This window comes from Armigeres subalbatus, chromosome 1, assembly GCF_024139115.2.
Source record: "Armigeres subalbatus isolate Guangzhou_Male chromosome 1, GZ_Asu_2, whole genome shotgun sequence".
Taxonomy (NCBI): Eukaryota; Metazoa; Arthropoda; class Insecta; order Diptera; family Culicidae; genus Armigeres; species Armigeres subalbatus.
In genome coordinates this window covers 131,574,543-131,590,062 of record NC_085139.1, presented here as the reverse complement: position 1 = coordinate 131,590,062, position 15,520 = coordinate 131,574,543, and the positions used below count along the sequence as shown (strand labels likewise).

At 41.7% G+C, this 15,520-nt stretch overlaps 1 protein-coding gene across 4 annotated transcripts in view; it reads left to right on the top strand.

Annotated features, from left to right (window-relative positions):
- The window catches only part of LOC134205133 (T-cell leukemia homeobox protein 3), a 348,199-nt gene extending 341,771 nt beyond the window's left edge, over nucleotides 1–6,428 (top strand). For all 4 annotated transcript variants that reach the window (XM_062680085.1, XM_062680084.1, XM_062680083.1 and 1 more), the window contains one exon: nucleotides 5,394–6,428. In XM_062680085.1, the coding sequence (XP_062536069.1) occupies nucleotides 5,394–5,592 (199 nt within the window). In that variant the 3' untranslated portion in view covers nucleotides 5,593–6,428. The remainder of the gene's footprint in view (nucleotides 1–5,393) is intronic.
- The last annotated feature ends 9,092 nt before the right edge of the window (nucleotides 6,429–15,520 follow it).

Sequence of the window (15,520 nt, the reverse complement as noted above, 5' to 3'; positions counted from 1 at the left end):
TCCAGTTTCTACGGAAATTCCTTTGGAGATTCCTTCAGGAGTTCTTTCCGAAATTCTTCCACGAGTTCCTTCGGAAATTCCTTTAAAAATATCTCCGGAAATTCCTTCAAAAGTTACTCTGAAAAGTCTACCAAAAGTTACTTGAGAAATTCCTCCTAGAGTTCCTTTGGAAATTTCCCTAGGAGCTTCATAGGATATTCCTCTTGGAGTTCATTTGGAATTTACTCCAAAATCTGCTTCAAAAATACCTTCTGCAATTACTCTAGAAGTTTCTCCGGAGATTCTTTTGGAAATTAATCCGCAAGTTCCTCCAGGAATTCCTCCACAAGTTTCTCCAGAAATTTCCCCGCAAATTGCTCCAGGAAATCGTCAGCAAATTCCTCAAGGAATTACAACGAAGTTCATCTATTAATTCCAAGAGAAACTTAACTCAGGAATTCCTCCGCAAGTTTATCCAGCAATTCATTCGAAAGCTCCTTCAGGAACGCCTTCAATAATTTTTTCGGAAGTTCCTCCAGGAATTGCTCCGGAAGATTCTGCAGGAATTCCTCCGAAAGTTCCTCCACGAATTCCTCCGGTAGTTCCTACCCGAAATCCTCCGGAAGTTCCTCCAGGTATTCCCCCGGTAGTTCCTCCACGAATTCCTCCGGTAGTTCCTACCCGAAATCCTCCGGAAATTCCTCCAAGTAATCTTCCAGAAGTTCCTCAAAGTATTGCTCCGAGTGTTCCTCCCGAAGTTCCTCCTGGAATTCCTCCGGAAGTTCTTCATGGAATTCCCCTGGAAGTTCCTCAAGGAATTCCCTCGGAAGTTCCTCGAGGAATTCCCCCGGAAGTTCCTCGAGGAATTCCCCCGGAAGTTCCTCGAGGAATTCCCCCGGAAGTTCCTCCAGGTATTCCTCCGGTAGTTGCTCCAGGAATTCCTCCGGAAGTTCCTACACGAATTCCTCCAAGTATTCCTTCAGAAGTTCCTCCAGGCATTTCTCCGGAAGTTCCTCCAAGTACTCCTCCAGATATTCCTCCGTAAGTTCCTCCAGGAATTCCTCCGGAAGTTCCTCCAGGAATTCCTCCGGAAGTTCCTCCAGAAATTCCTTCGGAAGTTCCTCCAGGAATTCCTCCGGAAGTTTCTCCAAGAATTCCTCCGGAAGTTCCTCCAGGAATTCCTCCGGAAGTTCCTCCAGGCATTCCTCCGGAAGTTCCTCCAGGAATTCCTCCGGAAGTTCCTCCAGGAATTCCTCCGGAAGTTCCTCCAGGAATTCCTCCGGAAGTTCCTTCAGAAATCCCCCCAGAAGTTTATCCAGGAATTCCTCCGGAAGTTCCTCCAGGAATTCTTCCGGAAGTTCGTCCAGGGATTTCTCCGAAAGTTCCACCAGGAATTCCTCCGGAAGTTCCATCAGGAATTCCTCCAGAGTTCCACCAGGAATTCCTCCGGAAGTTCCACCAGGATTTCCTCTGGACGTTCCACCAGGAATCCTCTCGGAAGTTCCATAAGCAATTCCTCCGGAAGTTTCTCCAGGAATTCCTCCGGAAGTTCCACTTAGAATTCCTCCGGAAGTTCCACCCGGAATTCCTCTGGAAGTTCCACCAATAATTCCTGCGGAAGCTCCACCAAAAATTCCTCCGGAAGTTTCACAAGGAATTCCTCTGGAAGTTTCTCCGAAGGAGCTTCCGGTGTATTTCCTTGAGGAATTTACGGAGGAATTCCTGGAAAAACTTTTGTTGGAGGAACTTTTGGAGGAGGTTTTGGATGAATTCCTGGAGGAACTTTCGGAGGAATTCCTGGAGTAACTTCCGGAGGAATTCCTGGAGGAACTTCCGGAGGAATTCCTGGAGGAACTTCCGGAGGAATTCCTGGAGGAACTTCCGGAGGAATTCCTGGAGGAACTGACCTAGGATGTCGTGGAAGAATTTCGTAGGAATTTCGTAGGAATTTCCGGAAGAATTCCAGAAGGAACTTCCGAATTTATTTCTGGATGAGCTTCCGAAGGAATTGCCGGAGGAACTTCCGGAGGAATTCCTGGAGGAACTCCCGGAGAAATTCCCGGAGGAAGTTCCTGAGGAATTCCTGAAGGAAGTTCCTGATGAATTCCTGGAGGAATTTCCTGAGGATTAACGGCAGGAATTGCTAAAGGAACATCCGAAGAAATTCTTGGAGGAGCTTCTGGAGCAATTCCTGGAGGAGCTTCTGGAGGAATTCTTGGAGGAGCTTCTGGAGGAATTCCTGGAGGAGCTTCCGGAGGAATTCTGGAGTAACTTCCGGAGGAATTCCTGAAGGATATTATGAAGGAATTGGAGGATATTCCGGAGGAATTGCTAGAAGAATTTTCAGAGGAATTTCTGGGAGAGTTTCCAATGGAATTCGTGGAGGTATTTGCAAAGAAGTATCTGGAGGAATTTCCAGACAAACTTCCGGACGATTTCCTAGAGGAACTTTCTGAAGTATTTTAGGAAAATCTTCTAAAGAAATTTTTGGAGGAATTTCCTAAGCAATTTCCGGAGGACTTCCTGAAAAAACTTTCGAGTAAATTCCCCCGCCTACTTTGCCGATAACCAACAAGGTGACGCCGCCACGTCACCGCCGATAAAATATAATACATAAATGATGCTAAAATATATAGTGAATTAAATGAATTGAATGAAATATATATATCTTTAAAGCAATTAAAATTTAACTTTAAAATTGAATATTAATAATTATAAATTAAAAATGATTGACTGAAAAAATATTTATAAAAAAATAATAAAATTTTTTAATTAAAAGTTCAAGTTTTTGTGCATACAATAAAATTCGATTTGAATAAATAAAATTCGAAATTGTTGCATCTAAAAATGTATTTTCGAACATGAAAGAAAACTATCCGAATACCCCTAACCCCGCTGCCGAAAGCGGGATTCATCCTGACCTGTTTTTACGTCGTTTTTCAGTTACATCGCAAATATTACGTCGCAAATGAATTACACGGCTTTAATTTGAAAAAGAATTATCAAGTACGTCAACTTTTGGTTACGTCAACATAATATAATATAACATTATATTTACGACGGCGATAATGTGCATCAAATCTGATGTGATATTACTTTTTATTTTTTACTGTGTAGTATAGAAAGTTTATTTGCGAGCGACCAAGCACAAATAAAGTCATTCGACAAAACAGTGATAAAACGAATGGACAGGACATGGCGTTGACAGCGCTCTGGTATTGAGTGCGCATCAGGCAAACCGGTGAAAACGTGATAAATCATTCAATGGGGTCCACAGCCTGGCCATCGGAGCTCGATTTAAAACGTAGCGTTGAGTGCTATTGCTGTGAAATAAATGAAGCGTTTTACGTTGATATCCACGACGAGTCTTCTTCCATATGCATAATTAATTTTTCAATGAAGAATCGAATTCCGAGTACGTCTCTGTTTTACAGTGAATGGCAGCCGCGTGCAAAAGACCGGTTCAGATAGAATACAAAGCTAAATTTGGTTTTAAAAATATTTGTTTAATTGGGTCGTAAAGCCCTACTACGTTTATGGTTGTACACGGTAGTACATCGGTCAAGAATGCATTAATCAATGCTATTTATATAAATGAGCTATCAGCCAACAACGTTAAAAGATGAGTAAAGCGCTCTGCTAGTAAGTTGGTAACCATATTATACCAGTTAATTGTGTACATCAAACAAGACCGATACTGTCGAAGAAGCATTTCCTATTTGTTTTTAAATTCCAAGTCAAATAATGTTCCATTCGACTTCTGAGTCGGAAAAATATCTGACGCTTTTAGGATGATTAGCCTGAAAGAATTTGTCGAATGTCAATTCTTCATTTTAGGACCCAATTATCAAACGACATATGATGTAGACTGTCCTTCTTACTGCTTCTACGTAATTATGTAAGGCAAACATTGTCTGTTTTAAGCTCCCCGTCCTCTAAAAATGTTGTATTAACTTATCCTTCCTCCCCTCTCCTAGGCGTTATGTAATTCATGAAGTTTCTCAATGCATCCATGTAGTGAAGGATAAGAACTAAGATTTGACCCGATATGGATTGACTTCGAAAATGTAGTCGCAATACTTGTGGTAAAATTGCTGCAGCATCCAGTCTATCACCGTCTACTCTGTTCAATAAACATCATCCAACAATGCAAAAGCAATCAAACATGTATGGTGACTTGGTAAACTGACTGACCATTAATCTATATACATAAAAATGAATTTCTGTCTGTCTGTGCCTTATAGACTCGGAAACTACTGAACCGATCGACGTGAGAATTTGTATGTGAAGGTTTTTGGGGCCGGGGAAGGTTCTTAAGATGGTTCGAGACCCCTCCCCGCTTTGGAAAGGGGGGCTCCCATACAAATGAAACACCAATTTCTTCATAACTCGAGATCTAATCAGAAAATAAATCAATTTTAGGCGAAACGAAGTTCGTCGGGTCTGCTAGTAATGAATAACTGTAAAATTAATATCAGCACAGCCCTCTTGTCTGTCAGTAACCCATTATTGGCCCGGGCTTTGCAAACACTTCTCCCTCATCCAATAATATTTTTACGTCATGCTAAGCTATGCATGTTTATTGGATCACATATCAAACTGAATTGAAAGCAATTACACCACTGCTCTAAAGCAAAATCTCACTAATCGAATTTAATACTGATTTAAAACCATTACCACTGCATAAATCATCGCACCAGTTGTTCAAACCCGCTGACAACTTCAAACATGTAATATTCACACACGGCTTCGGGTGGAAATCGGTATGTAGGTAGAGGGCAAATTAAACAACGACTCCAGCCCACCAGGATCTATTCGTATGTTCGCTCCTACTCGTCAGAGGAAGTTTCCATAATTTATGAAATTCATTAAACTTAATCCGAGAGCCAGAAATTATAATGATTCGTGTGCGCGCGTTCTCCGCGTAAAACATCCAAGCCGAGCCTAAAACTGCTGCACGATCCGTTTCGAAACATATGCCATTTATCTTACCGGATTCGTTTGCTGTTTGGTTTTGGAGCCAGACCTCGTTGGTGGCTATGAATACTTTTTGCGAGCTAAAGTGTGTTATGATAATTCTATGTTTCGCTTTATAGAATTAACACTTGTTTAGCGAAAGCTCTCGCTCGCTGCGAATAAGAAAGTGTGAGAACCCCCGGCAGCTGGCGTACAAATAAGGGCGGGTACATTTTGTGGATGATTTAATTTAGAACAAATTAACATTTATACTCTCGACAGACGGCCAGCGTGCTATGTTGGAATGGTTTCCAGAATGATCTATTTGATTTCATAAAACATGTACACGAGCGTTCTTATTTGAATCCAATCAAATCCATTCTAAACCATCTAAATTATTACAAATCTTCAAACCATCAAAAATCTAGCATCTAATTCAATCTGTTTCTTAATTCCAGACGCCAAACAGCCGAAGAACGCGAAGCGGAACGACAAGCGGCAAACCGATTGATGCTATCCCTGCAGGCGGAAGCCCTCAGCAAAGGCTTTGGTCAACCGCCTCCGTCGGCGGCGCCACCTAACACCGCCCCAGGAGCTCCGCTAGCCGCTCTTCACGGTTTGCAACCATGGGCCGAGGCACATACAGCAGGATGCTGAAACAAATACGCGACAAATTAGAGAAATAAAAACACTTTCAAAAAATTCAAACAAACTGACAAGCAAACGATAGCGATTTAAAAGAAGGTTAAGAAAAATTATTTGTGATATAAAAGTAGGGGGTAAATCGGTACTTTTAGTTGGTTTAGACAAAAACTGAGGTCTAGTATTATCTTTGAACCTGTAAATTTTGTATGTAAATATTTCAAACAAGCGAATGAAAATTAGGAATTTGTCTTATTGTATAAGATATAGTATTGTAAGTAATCTTAGTAACAACTGAAAAAAAAAACTAGAGTACATATTTATGTTCAGTCCTTTTTGTTCCAAATGTAGACAAATGGATCTACTAGCAGGTTCGCATCTTTCCATGAAACAGTATTCTCATTCTTTTTTTTGCGATTTATAATGTACCAAATTGGACTTGCAAATAGTTTGATGGTCAATTAATCAATTCTCAATAGACAGACGGCATAGTAAATAATTCATCAAGGACATTGCTTGCTAAGAGAAATTTCGAATCGTCTTGATACCAATGAACAAAATAAACCATTTCCATCTGACGACATAGGTGAGAAAACGAGAATACAATTCATTCAAACACAAAAATCCAAAAGTTGGAACATGTAAATACTTTTTCCCATCAACGCAGCAAGTATCAAGCAACATAAATTAATGTATCAAAGAGCAGTAATTAATAAACGTTTCCTTTCTACATAGATAAGGACATTATCAACTTGAAACTTTCAGAATTGAAAGGATTAAACCGTTGTAAAGATAAGCACATGCAAAAAGAAAACTAAGTTTAAAATAATTAATAAAACCTTACTGAAATATAACAACTCGCACATTCCCTTCCAAGAAATAAAACAAAAGAAACGCACTGTCTTCATCCCTCAGTCACGATCTGAGGTGAGATTTAATGCTTTTCTCAATTAATGTTTCCCTTCACTTTAAGTTCGCTCTTTATTGCCTTCATGGGTCAGGCCATCTCAGTGTAGTCGCTCAATCAACCGTCGTCGGTTGGAACATGGTGCTGGTCTGCTCCAGTCCATCGGAACTTAATTTTGTCATATGCGATTACGAGGGGCATTGGTAACGGACCCAAATCGATCACAATTTTAACGGCAATACTGACACCGCTATCTGGCACAAAAGTCAGTTCGCGATCTACTCGAACTAGGTATCGACATGTTGATAACAAAACACTAAAAAGAAACGAAATACGTATCTGTTGATACAAAAAACAATCCCATTGTGAAAGTAAATGGAAAAATTAATAATTTAACATATTTTAATGAAGCCTGGGATGTATGAATTCGTATTCTCTGCAAATTGTTTTAAAACCAACCATCTGAACAATATATATATATATATATATATATATATATATATATATATATATATATATATATATATATATATATATATATATATATATATATATATGATTATATAGGGGAACTGTTCCGTTTTCCATCTCACTGAATATATATTCATCTCATCACAAAACAAAGTAATACAGTACCAATCTCGTCGCTTCCTTTGCTAACAAGACGCGTGCTCACTGGTGAAAAAATCACAAAAATAAGACACAAACCAAATTCCTTTCCATTGCTTTGTTTTTGATTATGGAAATAGGAGCTATGGGAAGAAGTGCCGAACCGTTCCCCTATTATATTGATGCTGTGAAACTGCTGACTTGCTTGGCTGATATCCTTTTGGTCTATTTCACGATTGAAATATCAAATCATCAGCAGAGAAATCTAAATGTGACTTCAAATCGCACAATACATTCGCCACATCGCTTCATCCTTGGCTGCACCCCACACTGGCCAAGTCATGTTGCACCGGTCTACCTGTTTAGCTCGCTGTGCCCCGTTCCTTCTTATTTCAGCCGGATCGAATGAAAACACCATCTTTTCAGTATTGCTGTCGCTGTCACGCCGCTGATCTATAATTTTCCACGCCGATTTAAATTCGAAGAAGCCCAAAGTTATTTCGCCGAAAATGTCATTTCATCGAAAGGTACATACCCCTGACAGTGAGGAAGCCCCTGACAGAAGTTCACAGCCCTCTCGCACATCGAGTAACGCCAGCTTCACTGCAGGCCACCGTAGAACCCCAGATGATGTTCGGACGTATGCTTGCCGAACTCTCCCATCACGCCCAGGCACTACGGCTTCTACTCGTCCTCTAATCCACTGGTCCCTCGCCGTTCCGCTCACGACTAGTAGCAAATCCCCTACCGCGATATCTTTCACTTCTTCGAACCATTTCCCTGGTCGGGTGATCACTGGAATATACTCCTTCAGCCACCTAGCCCAGAACTCTTCCGTGATAGACTGCGCTAGTCTCCATCCACCACGCCGCACCGCCGGATTTGTGATTGGTACAAACGGTTGAACCTTATCTCTGTTGGATGACCCCCGAAGAAAATAATTGGAGGAGAGAGCTTCCTGGTCTGCGGACTCAAGCGGAATGTAGGTGAGCGGCCGAGCGTTGATTAGGGCCTCTTCCTCGAGCAGTACCGTCTCCAGGACCTCATCGTCTGGTGTGCGTGGTGCTTCTGCAACCGAGCTCATGGCCACCTTGACCGACTTTACCAGCCGCTCCGAAGCGCCACCCATATGGGGGGCAGCAGGTGGAATGAAACGCCACTGTGTACTAGCAGTCGTAAATGTGGCGGCCAGTACTTGATTGCGTGCTTCCACTTTCTCTTTTTCCAGTTGATTGCTCGCACCTTGAAAACACGTTTCGTTATCCGTATAGAACTCCGTAGGCAAGCCGCGACGTGACACAAAGCGTCGAACTGCCATTATGCCGGACTCCGTTGAAAGGTTGTACATGATCTCCAAGTGTACCGCCCGGATGGTGAGACAAGTAAACAAGGCTATCCATCTTTTCACCTGAGTCCTACCAACTTTAACCAATAATGGTACGAAAAAGTCAAGGCCAACATACGTTAAGGACGTTCAGAATCTTGAAGTTTGATACCCATATTGATAGGGTTCTGAACGTTTTTCAAATTGGCCACTTCCCCCGGGGCACCTGGAACCTACTACAGAGTGGTCAGAGCAACTGATCATCCTGAATATGCTTCCTGAAGCATCTTCATGAAAAATCTTGAAGTTTGATACCCACATTGATAGGGTTCTGAACGTTTTTCAAATTGGCCACTTCCCCCGGGGAACCTGGAAACTACTACAGAGTGGTCAGGGCAACTGACCGTCCTGAATATGCTTCCTGAAGCATCACCATGAAAAATCTTGAAGTTTGATACCCATATTGATAGGGTTCTGAACGTTTTTCAAATTGGCTACTTCCCCCGGGGCACCTTGTACCTACTACAGAGTGGTCAGAGCAAATGATCATCCTGAATATGCTTCCTGAAGCATCTTCATGAAAAATCTTGAAGTTTGATACCAATATTGATATGGTACCGGATAATATATACGTGATTGGAAGGATATACATAATTTACCATAGTATCCGGAACCAGGTTTACTGAAATGGCCATATCTCGGATGTTTTTCAACGGATCTTAGCGGAACCGCCCGCATTCAATTTTCAATAAGATCTAGTTTCTAGGAAAATAGTGTTTATCGATGTAACTTCAAACCACACAAAAATACGAGCGGCAGAAAAAATGTGTTTTTGACATGGCCTTCGAAAATCCGGAACATTGCATCAACAATTGCATCAATTTTTCAAAAATATATAAGGATTTGAATTTGGGGCAAATTTTGCCTATCTCAATCATTTTGCCTAACCCCTGTATGTGAACGGTCGAGTCGGTTTCAGTCGGACTTCTGGTAGGGTAGCCATGCCAGGGGGCTAGGGAAAGCTTTCCTCACTTTGCATATTCTACAGGTTTTGGTGAACTTTTGGATCAATTCTCGGAGCTTCACTATTTCGAATCGCTGACGCATTTCGTTGGCAATGGTTTCACGTAGAGTTTCCATCCCGGGACATCCCGGGACAAAAAATCCCGGGATTTAGGAAAATTCGGGATTTCCCGATTCCCGGGATATTATTTTTTAAATCCCGAAAATCCCGGGATACCCGGGACAAAAAATACTGTTTCATTTCCGGTTCGCAAACAATGTAATTTGTCTTCTTTTTTTTTTATTCATGTATTTATTTGGTAGGCACTCTGTGTTCTTGACCGCTACTGTGCCGAGATCTACTATGGTATTCTGCTGTACAGAATCCACACAGAATCTATTTTTAGATATCCATTATTCGTTATTGTTGTCGTTGCCAGTTCATCTTGTCGTGAGTCCATTGTGTCCGTTTGTCCATGTCGAGTATCCAATGATCGTTGCATTGTTCGGTTGCCATTTAATCCGGGTAACGTTGGAGGAATGCCTCCGAGAAGAACAAGTTGTCAGTCGTCATCAGGCAGCCGTGACGGTAAGGCGCGTACCCCAAAACGCCACCGTATGGGCTGCGGATCCGGCGACTGACGAGGGTTTGGTGGAGGGGCTGGGAATCGAACCCATGACCATTCGCTTATAAGGCGAACGTGTAGCCAACTACGCTACGGGACCCCCCAATTTGTCTTCTTAAAAAAGTTATTTATTTTGAACGCGAAACCCAACTTAGGTGATGAACTCATATCATATTTTTATACCTTCCATCAGACATGATTTTTTTTTCCAAACTCGTTTATTTGAGAGGCTCAGGCATGTATACGGAGCCAAGGTTCTTTGTGATGCACAATCGATATCATCTTATTATTAAATTAGTAAGAGAGGAACAGACATGAAAATATCGGAGAGTTAATAGAACACCTTCACAAAAAATATTAGATTCCCCTATACCCCTCAGTGGAGGGCTACTGACATACTTTTTCCAACAGCTACAGCTCTCTATTAATTAAACGACAAGTATCTACAGTACAAGATCAGCTACATCTATTTGGCGCCTGCTTCCTACCCATCTCCCGTCTACAGCGAGGTTGTGTACACTAGCTGATATTCGCCTTGCCTTGTCGGTCTTCCTGAGCTTCTTGCCTCCATAACAATTCTTGATCCAATTCATGTCCTTCTAATCGACGTTCGTACAACAAACTTTCCAGCACATGCGCAAGTACAAGTGCTCCGACCCCGATGCTCTGACTATTTTTTTTAATTTCTTACAGAGTCTTAGTTTTCCATACTAAATAATCTGAGAATATTTTAATGTCTTAACTGTTTAATTTAGAATGATTAACCAAATTTCTATTTTGAAGATGCAAAACACCCAGTTAAACGATTATTTTCTGACCAACAGTAAGTCAAAATTCCTCAGCCTAACCATCATACTGAATAGGGGACGTTAGGTTAGTTAGGTTAGTTCACCAATTCATTGAGAGTATTTTTTACTCGGTGCAGGTACTCTATGCCTAGAATGCAGTAATGCAGGTCGCTGCATCAAATATTGTTTTAGAGCTAGGATCCCAACGATAAGAAGGATTGCCAAAAAAAGTCATCATGCGTCGGCGGTAGAAGCGTACATATATTGATGTACATCTGACTGGGTAGTTCTTATCAGCACACCTATGCATATTCAAAACAATGCGAACAGTCAAGCCGACTTCAACCGCCAGCGAACCCTTCTTCTCGGACTCGACGAACCCTTCTTCTCATATATTCCAAAAGGGTACTCTACCTTCAGAGAAAAACGTGAATATTATTTGCTTTTAGAAGTAGTTTTTTTTTCGAAAGAATCGATTCAAATTAGAATTGAAATGAGTTTCAATTTGAACTCTGAAATCGTTTTTGAATCAAAAAAATAAGTTTTCTAAGGAAACATCTAAAAATCCCGGGATCCCGGGATTTCCCGGGATATACGAACAAGTTTATCCCGAATCCCGGGACAACGAAAATGGCCGGGAAATGGAAACTCTATATCACGGTTAGCGTGGCGCAATCGGCGATGGTACCAGTCTGTAAGGAGAAACGTAATTAGATGTTGCCTAAGGAGAATGACTGGGTACTCCATTTACATTAAGAAATGGCCTTTTTTTGTAGATGGAGCTTGATTTGGCAACGCGTTCATGTCGGGCATTGCGTGAAGATCCTCTTATGGCTGAAAGGGAGGCGGTTTCTTCAGGAAATGCTTCCGACTGTGCAACCTTCCACAACGCTTCTTCGGCCCGCTTTAGTTCGTCTTGTTGGAGAGCACTTTGTTGCAGCATGTCGCCTCTAGACTTCCGTCGTATATTGTCGATGAATCAAAGCACAATGGCCATTGCTCGGTGTAGTCTGAAGTAGGTTGCTGAACCTAGAAACGTCGATCGACGGAAGAGAGGTGCAGTGGACGTGGTTTAATCGAAGTTCCTCAGTTGTGATAGGTGTCTTGGTTTGCTGAGGCCAGAGTTCTTCTGATTTATAAAGAAATCGTGGTCCAGTGAACGAAGAATTATTTCAGAAGAAATCAGGACCGGCTTTCCACTTTGTGGCCAATCAGCGGAATTTATTCCATAAGGAGCCCATCTCCATTCCTGGGCATCGTTTACTGAAAGTATCTTCCCAATTCGTACAGCAACAAATTTGTTGAATCGACGATGTTCTGACCGTATCCAGGCCAGTACAGTACTAGAATCGCTCCAGAGAACCTTGAGGCTTATGGAATAAGTATGAAAGACTTATACGGTCACCAGAATTCGGACTCCTAGAATGGCGGCTTTCAATTCCAAGCGCGGAATGGATAACACCCTTAGTGGAGCCACTTTGGTTTTAGCACCAATAAATGCTACTCTTGTTCCGTTTTCCGTTTCGAGTCGGTAATACGCAACACAAGCATGTGCCGAGTCGCTTGCATCGACGAAGACGTGTAATTCGAGCTGGTCAAAACTTGCAGGGAATGGATCCTGGAAATAGCACCGGGGAATACGTAATGTATCCAACTTAGGAAAAAAAGATACACACTGGCGCCAACGTTGAAAAAGTTCTTCGCCGATTTTCTCATCCCAGGCAATACCGGATGCCCAAACATCTTGCATTAACACCTTACCGTGCACGAGAAAGAATGACACAAAGCCCAAAGGGTCAAACAAGCTCATGACCACCTTGAGAACTTTTCGGTTCGAGGGAACGTGTTGTTCGTTCAGAATCGGTTGCATCGGTGAAAACATCGTCCTCTGGCAGCCATCTTATTCCTAGCGCAGATTCGATGGTTTCTGCTCACACAAGAGCGAAGTCCTTTGACGGTTCTGGTTCGATCTCCCCAGTTCGTCTCAGCACTTCGGTTCTGTTGGATAAGAAGTTTCGTATCTCCAAACCGCCTCTAGAGTAAACGTACTTGATGTCGTTTATCATCTGTACCGCCTCGTTGACTGTTCTAAAGCTATCAAGATAGTCGTCGACATAATGGTATTCGGAAAACTGTTCGGCGTTCACGTTTTTAACGTATTGTTCCGAAGATGGGGAGCACGTCGATCCGAACATCGTGACGTCAATTGCGTAGGTCTGCACCGCTTCGTCTGGGCTGGGGCGGAACAGGAACAATTGTCATTTCTGTCCGCCACCTGAAGCTTAATTTAGAGAAACATCTCCCTTATATCCCCAGAAACAGCTACTGGAAATAGTCAAAAGCCACTGAGAACCCTCAGCAGAGGTTTTAGGAGATCGGGCCCTTTCCATAAATAAGAGTTGAATGAAACGCCTTCGACTTTAGCTGCGGCGTCCCAAATCAATCTGATTTTATCAGGTTTTTTCGGTGTCATGACAACTCTCAAAGGAAGAAACCAGGCTCTCTGTTGATCGACGGTAGCCCACTCTGCATCGCTAATCTTGTGTATGTAACCCTTTTGTTCGAAACCGCTCAACTGCTCTTGTACACCCTGCATCATCGTTGGACCCTTTTGCAACTTTTTATCCAGGTTTTCTCCGATTTCAATGCGTCGTGTCGTCTCTTCGTCGTCTCTGTTGTCCTCTTCGGATTCAAGTTTGTCGGCGGGAGCGACTACTCCGCAGCTTTCCAAGGTGAAGTAATCTCGTAACTGCTCGTTCAATAACTTCAGACTTTGCTACAGCGGCAGTATGAAAGTTGACTGCAACTGTCGCCGCTGGATTGTTCGATGTACTTCCGTAGATACTCCATCCAAGACGACACTTTGCAGCGATTGGGTCGTGCGGTCCTCCTTCCTGCTATTTGCATGGTCACTTCCTGTGAATGCCACTCGCTTCACGTTCCTCGTCCACTTATTTAATAACTATTTCGCCCGAAATTTTCGTCCAAACGACCCTTTCCTTTTTTAGTAATTTTCCGAAGAATTTTCGAAGAAGTTTAGTGTGTGATCTCTCATGTTTCGGACAGCAGAACGATCGCGTGGTCGGCCGAATTATTGTGTTCTGCATTGCGCGGCCGGTAATAAAATTAATCAGTTCAGAGCGTGATCTCTCTTGTTTCGGACGATTGTACGACAATTCCCCGAAAACCAATTCCCCGAATGCAATTTCCCCGAATGTAATTTCCCCGAATGTAACAATTCCCCGAATGCAATTTCCCCGAATGTAACATTTCCCCGAATGGAACAATTCCCCGAAAATAAAATACCTGCAAACACATTTTCGCAATCGACTGTATGCGGCCGAAAAATCAGTGTTTAAAGATACATTCAAGAGTGTCTTATTGGAAAGCCTTATAGCTGCTGAATAGCCTTTGGTAGTATTTGTAGTTCTTGATCCTCCAAGATGTGTTGTTGAATTATAAAGATATCAGAGTATAGTGTTCTCTAAGGTAGTTTTTTTTCTAAAATAGTATCAAACTGCAATTCTGATCGAAAGCCTTTTGGTAAATATGTTTCCTATCTTCGGAATCATACTCCTGTCCTGCATATAGCTTCTTCAAATATATAAGGCAATGGTGGATGTGAATCCTTGTAAACAAAAATAATGCGTTTGCCCGGAAAGAGGCAATGGTGAATGTGATTCCTTCTTTAAAAAGAATGCATCTGCTCGGAACAATGCAATGGTAAATGTGTCCCTTCTTCAGTGGGTGTTTCACCAGATAATGAATGTTATTATTCGTTCTTTTATAACCTGTATCTGTCCTGAATATGGGGGATAATGGGGGATGTGATGCATTCTTTAAAAGAAGGCAGTTTTACAAAGTAAGAAAACGGTAGATGTGTTCCTTCAAAAATAGGCGTTAGCTAGAAATAATGCAAAGATGAATGAATTGAGAATGAGAATAAGGACTAATCTGATCTCTTATTTTGATGCAGGCGAATTTGGCCATAATAAGGAAAAAATATATAAGATCCCTTATTACGCAATATGTATTAAATGTATTATATTTCACCGAAAAACATTTTGTCGAATTCATTTTCTCAACATGGCGCTAGGCGGTCTGTAACTTTCGCGGTGTGACTTTTGATGGGTTCTACCTTTTTCAGAATGACCTTTGGAAGAATGCCGTTTTTTCAGAATGTTATATTAAACAAATAAGCATTTTCTTAGATAAGTGTGGTGTAATATAACAGCAGTTTTGAAACATATAATTGCTTCATATCAATCATGTATTATGCCTGGCAAGCGTGGTACTTGCTTAGTAAACGAATTATCTCCTCTTTTTGCAATATTGCGGACTCATTACACCGGACAGACGCGATCATTTAAAGAAGGCGTTGTTTCATTTTTTCACTTTATTCCAGACAAACGAGTTCATTTAAAGAAGGGACTATCTATCCTCTTTGCCTTATACCGGGCAAATGTGTTCATTTGAGGAAGACATTATCACTTTCTTTCCCCTAATACCGGACGATGCTATCATCTGAAGAAGGAATTATCTCCTACTGTCATCTTATACCGGACAAACGCGTTCATTTCAAGAAGACATTCCCACAGTTATCGCAAGCTTTCCGGTACCTGCCAGTTGCATGAATGTCTTGTGTAGCAAGTACAATGGATACACTGTGCACAAGGAGCCGAAAATG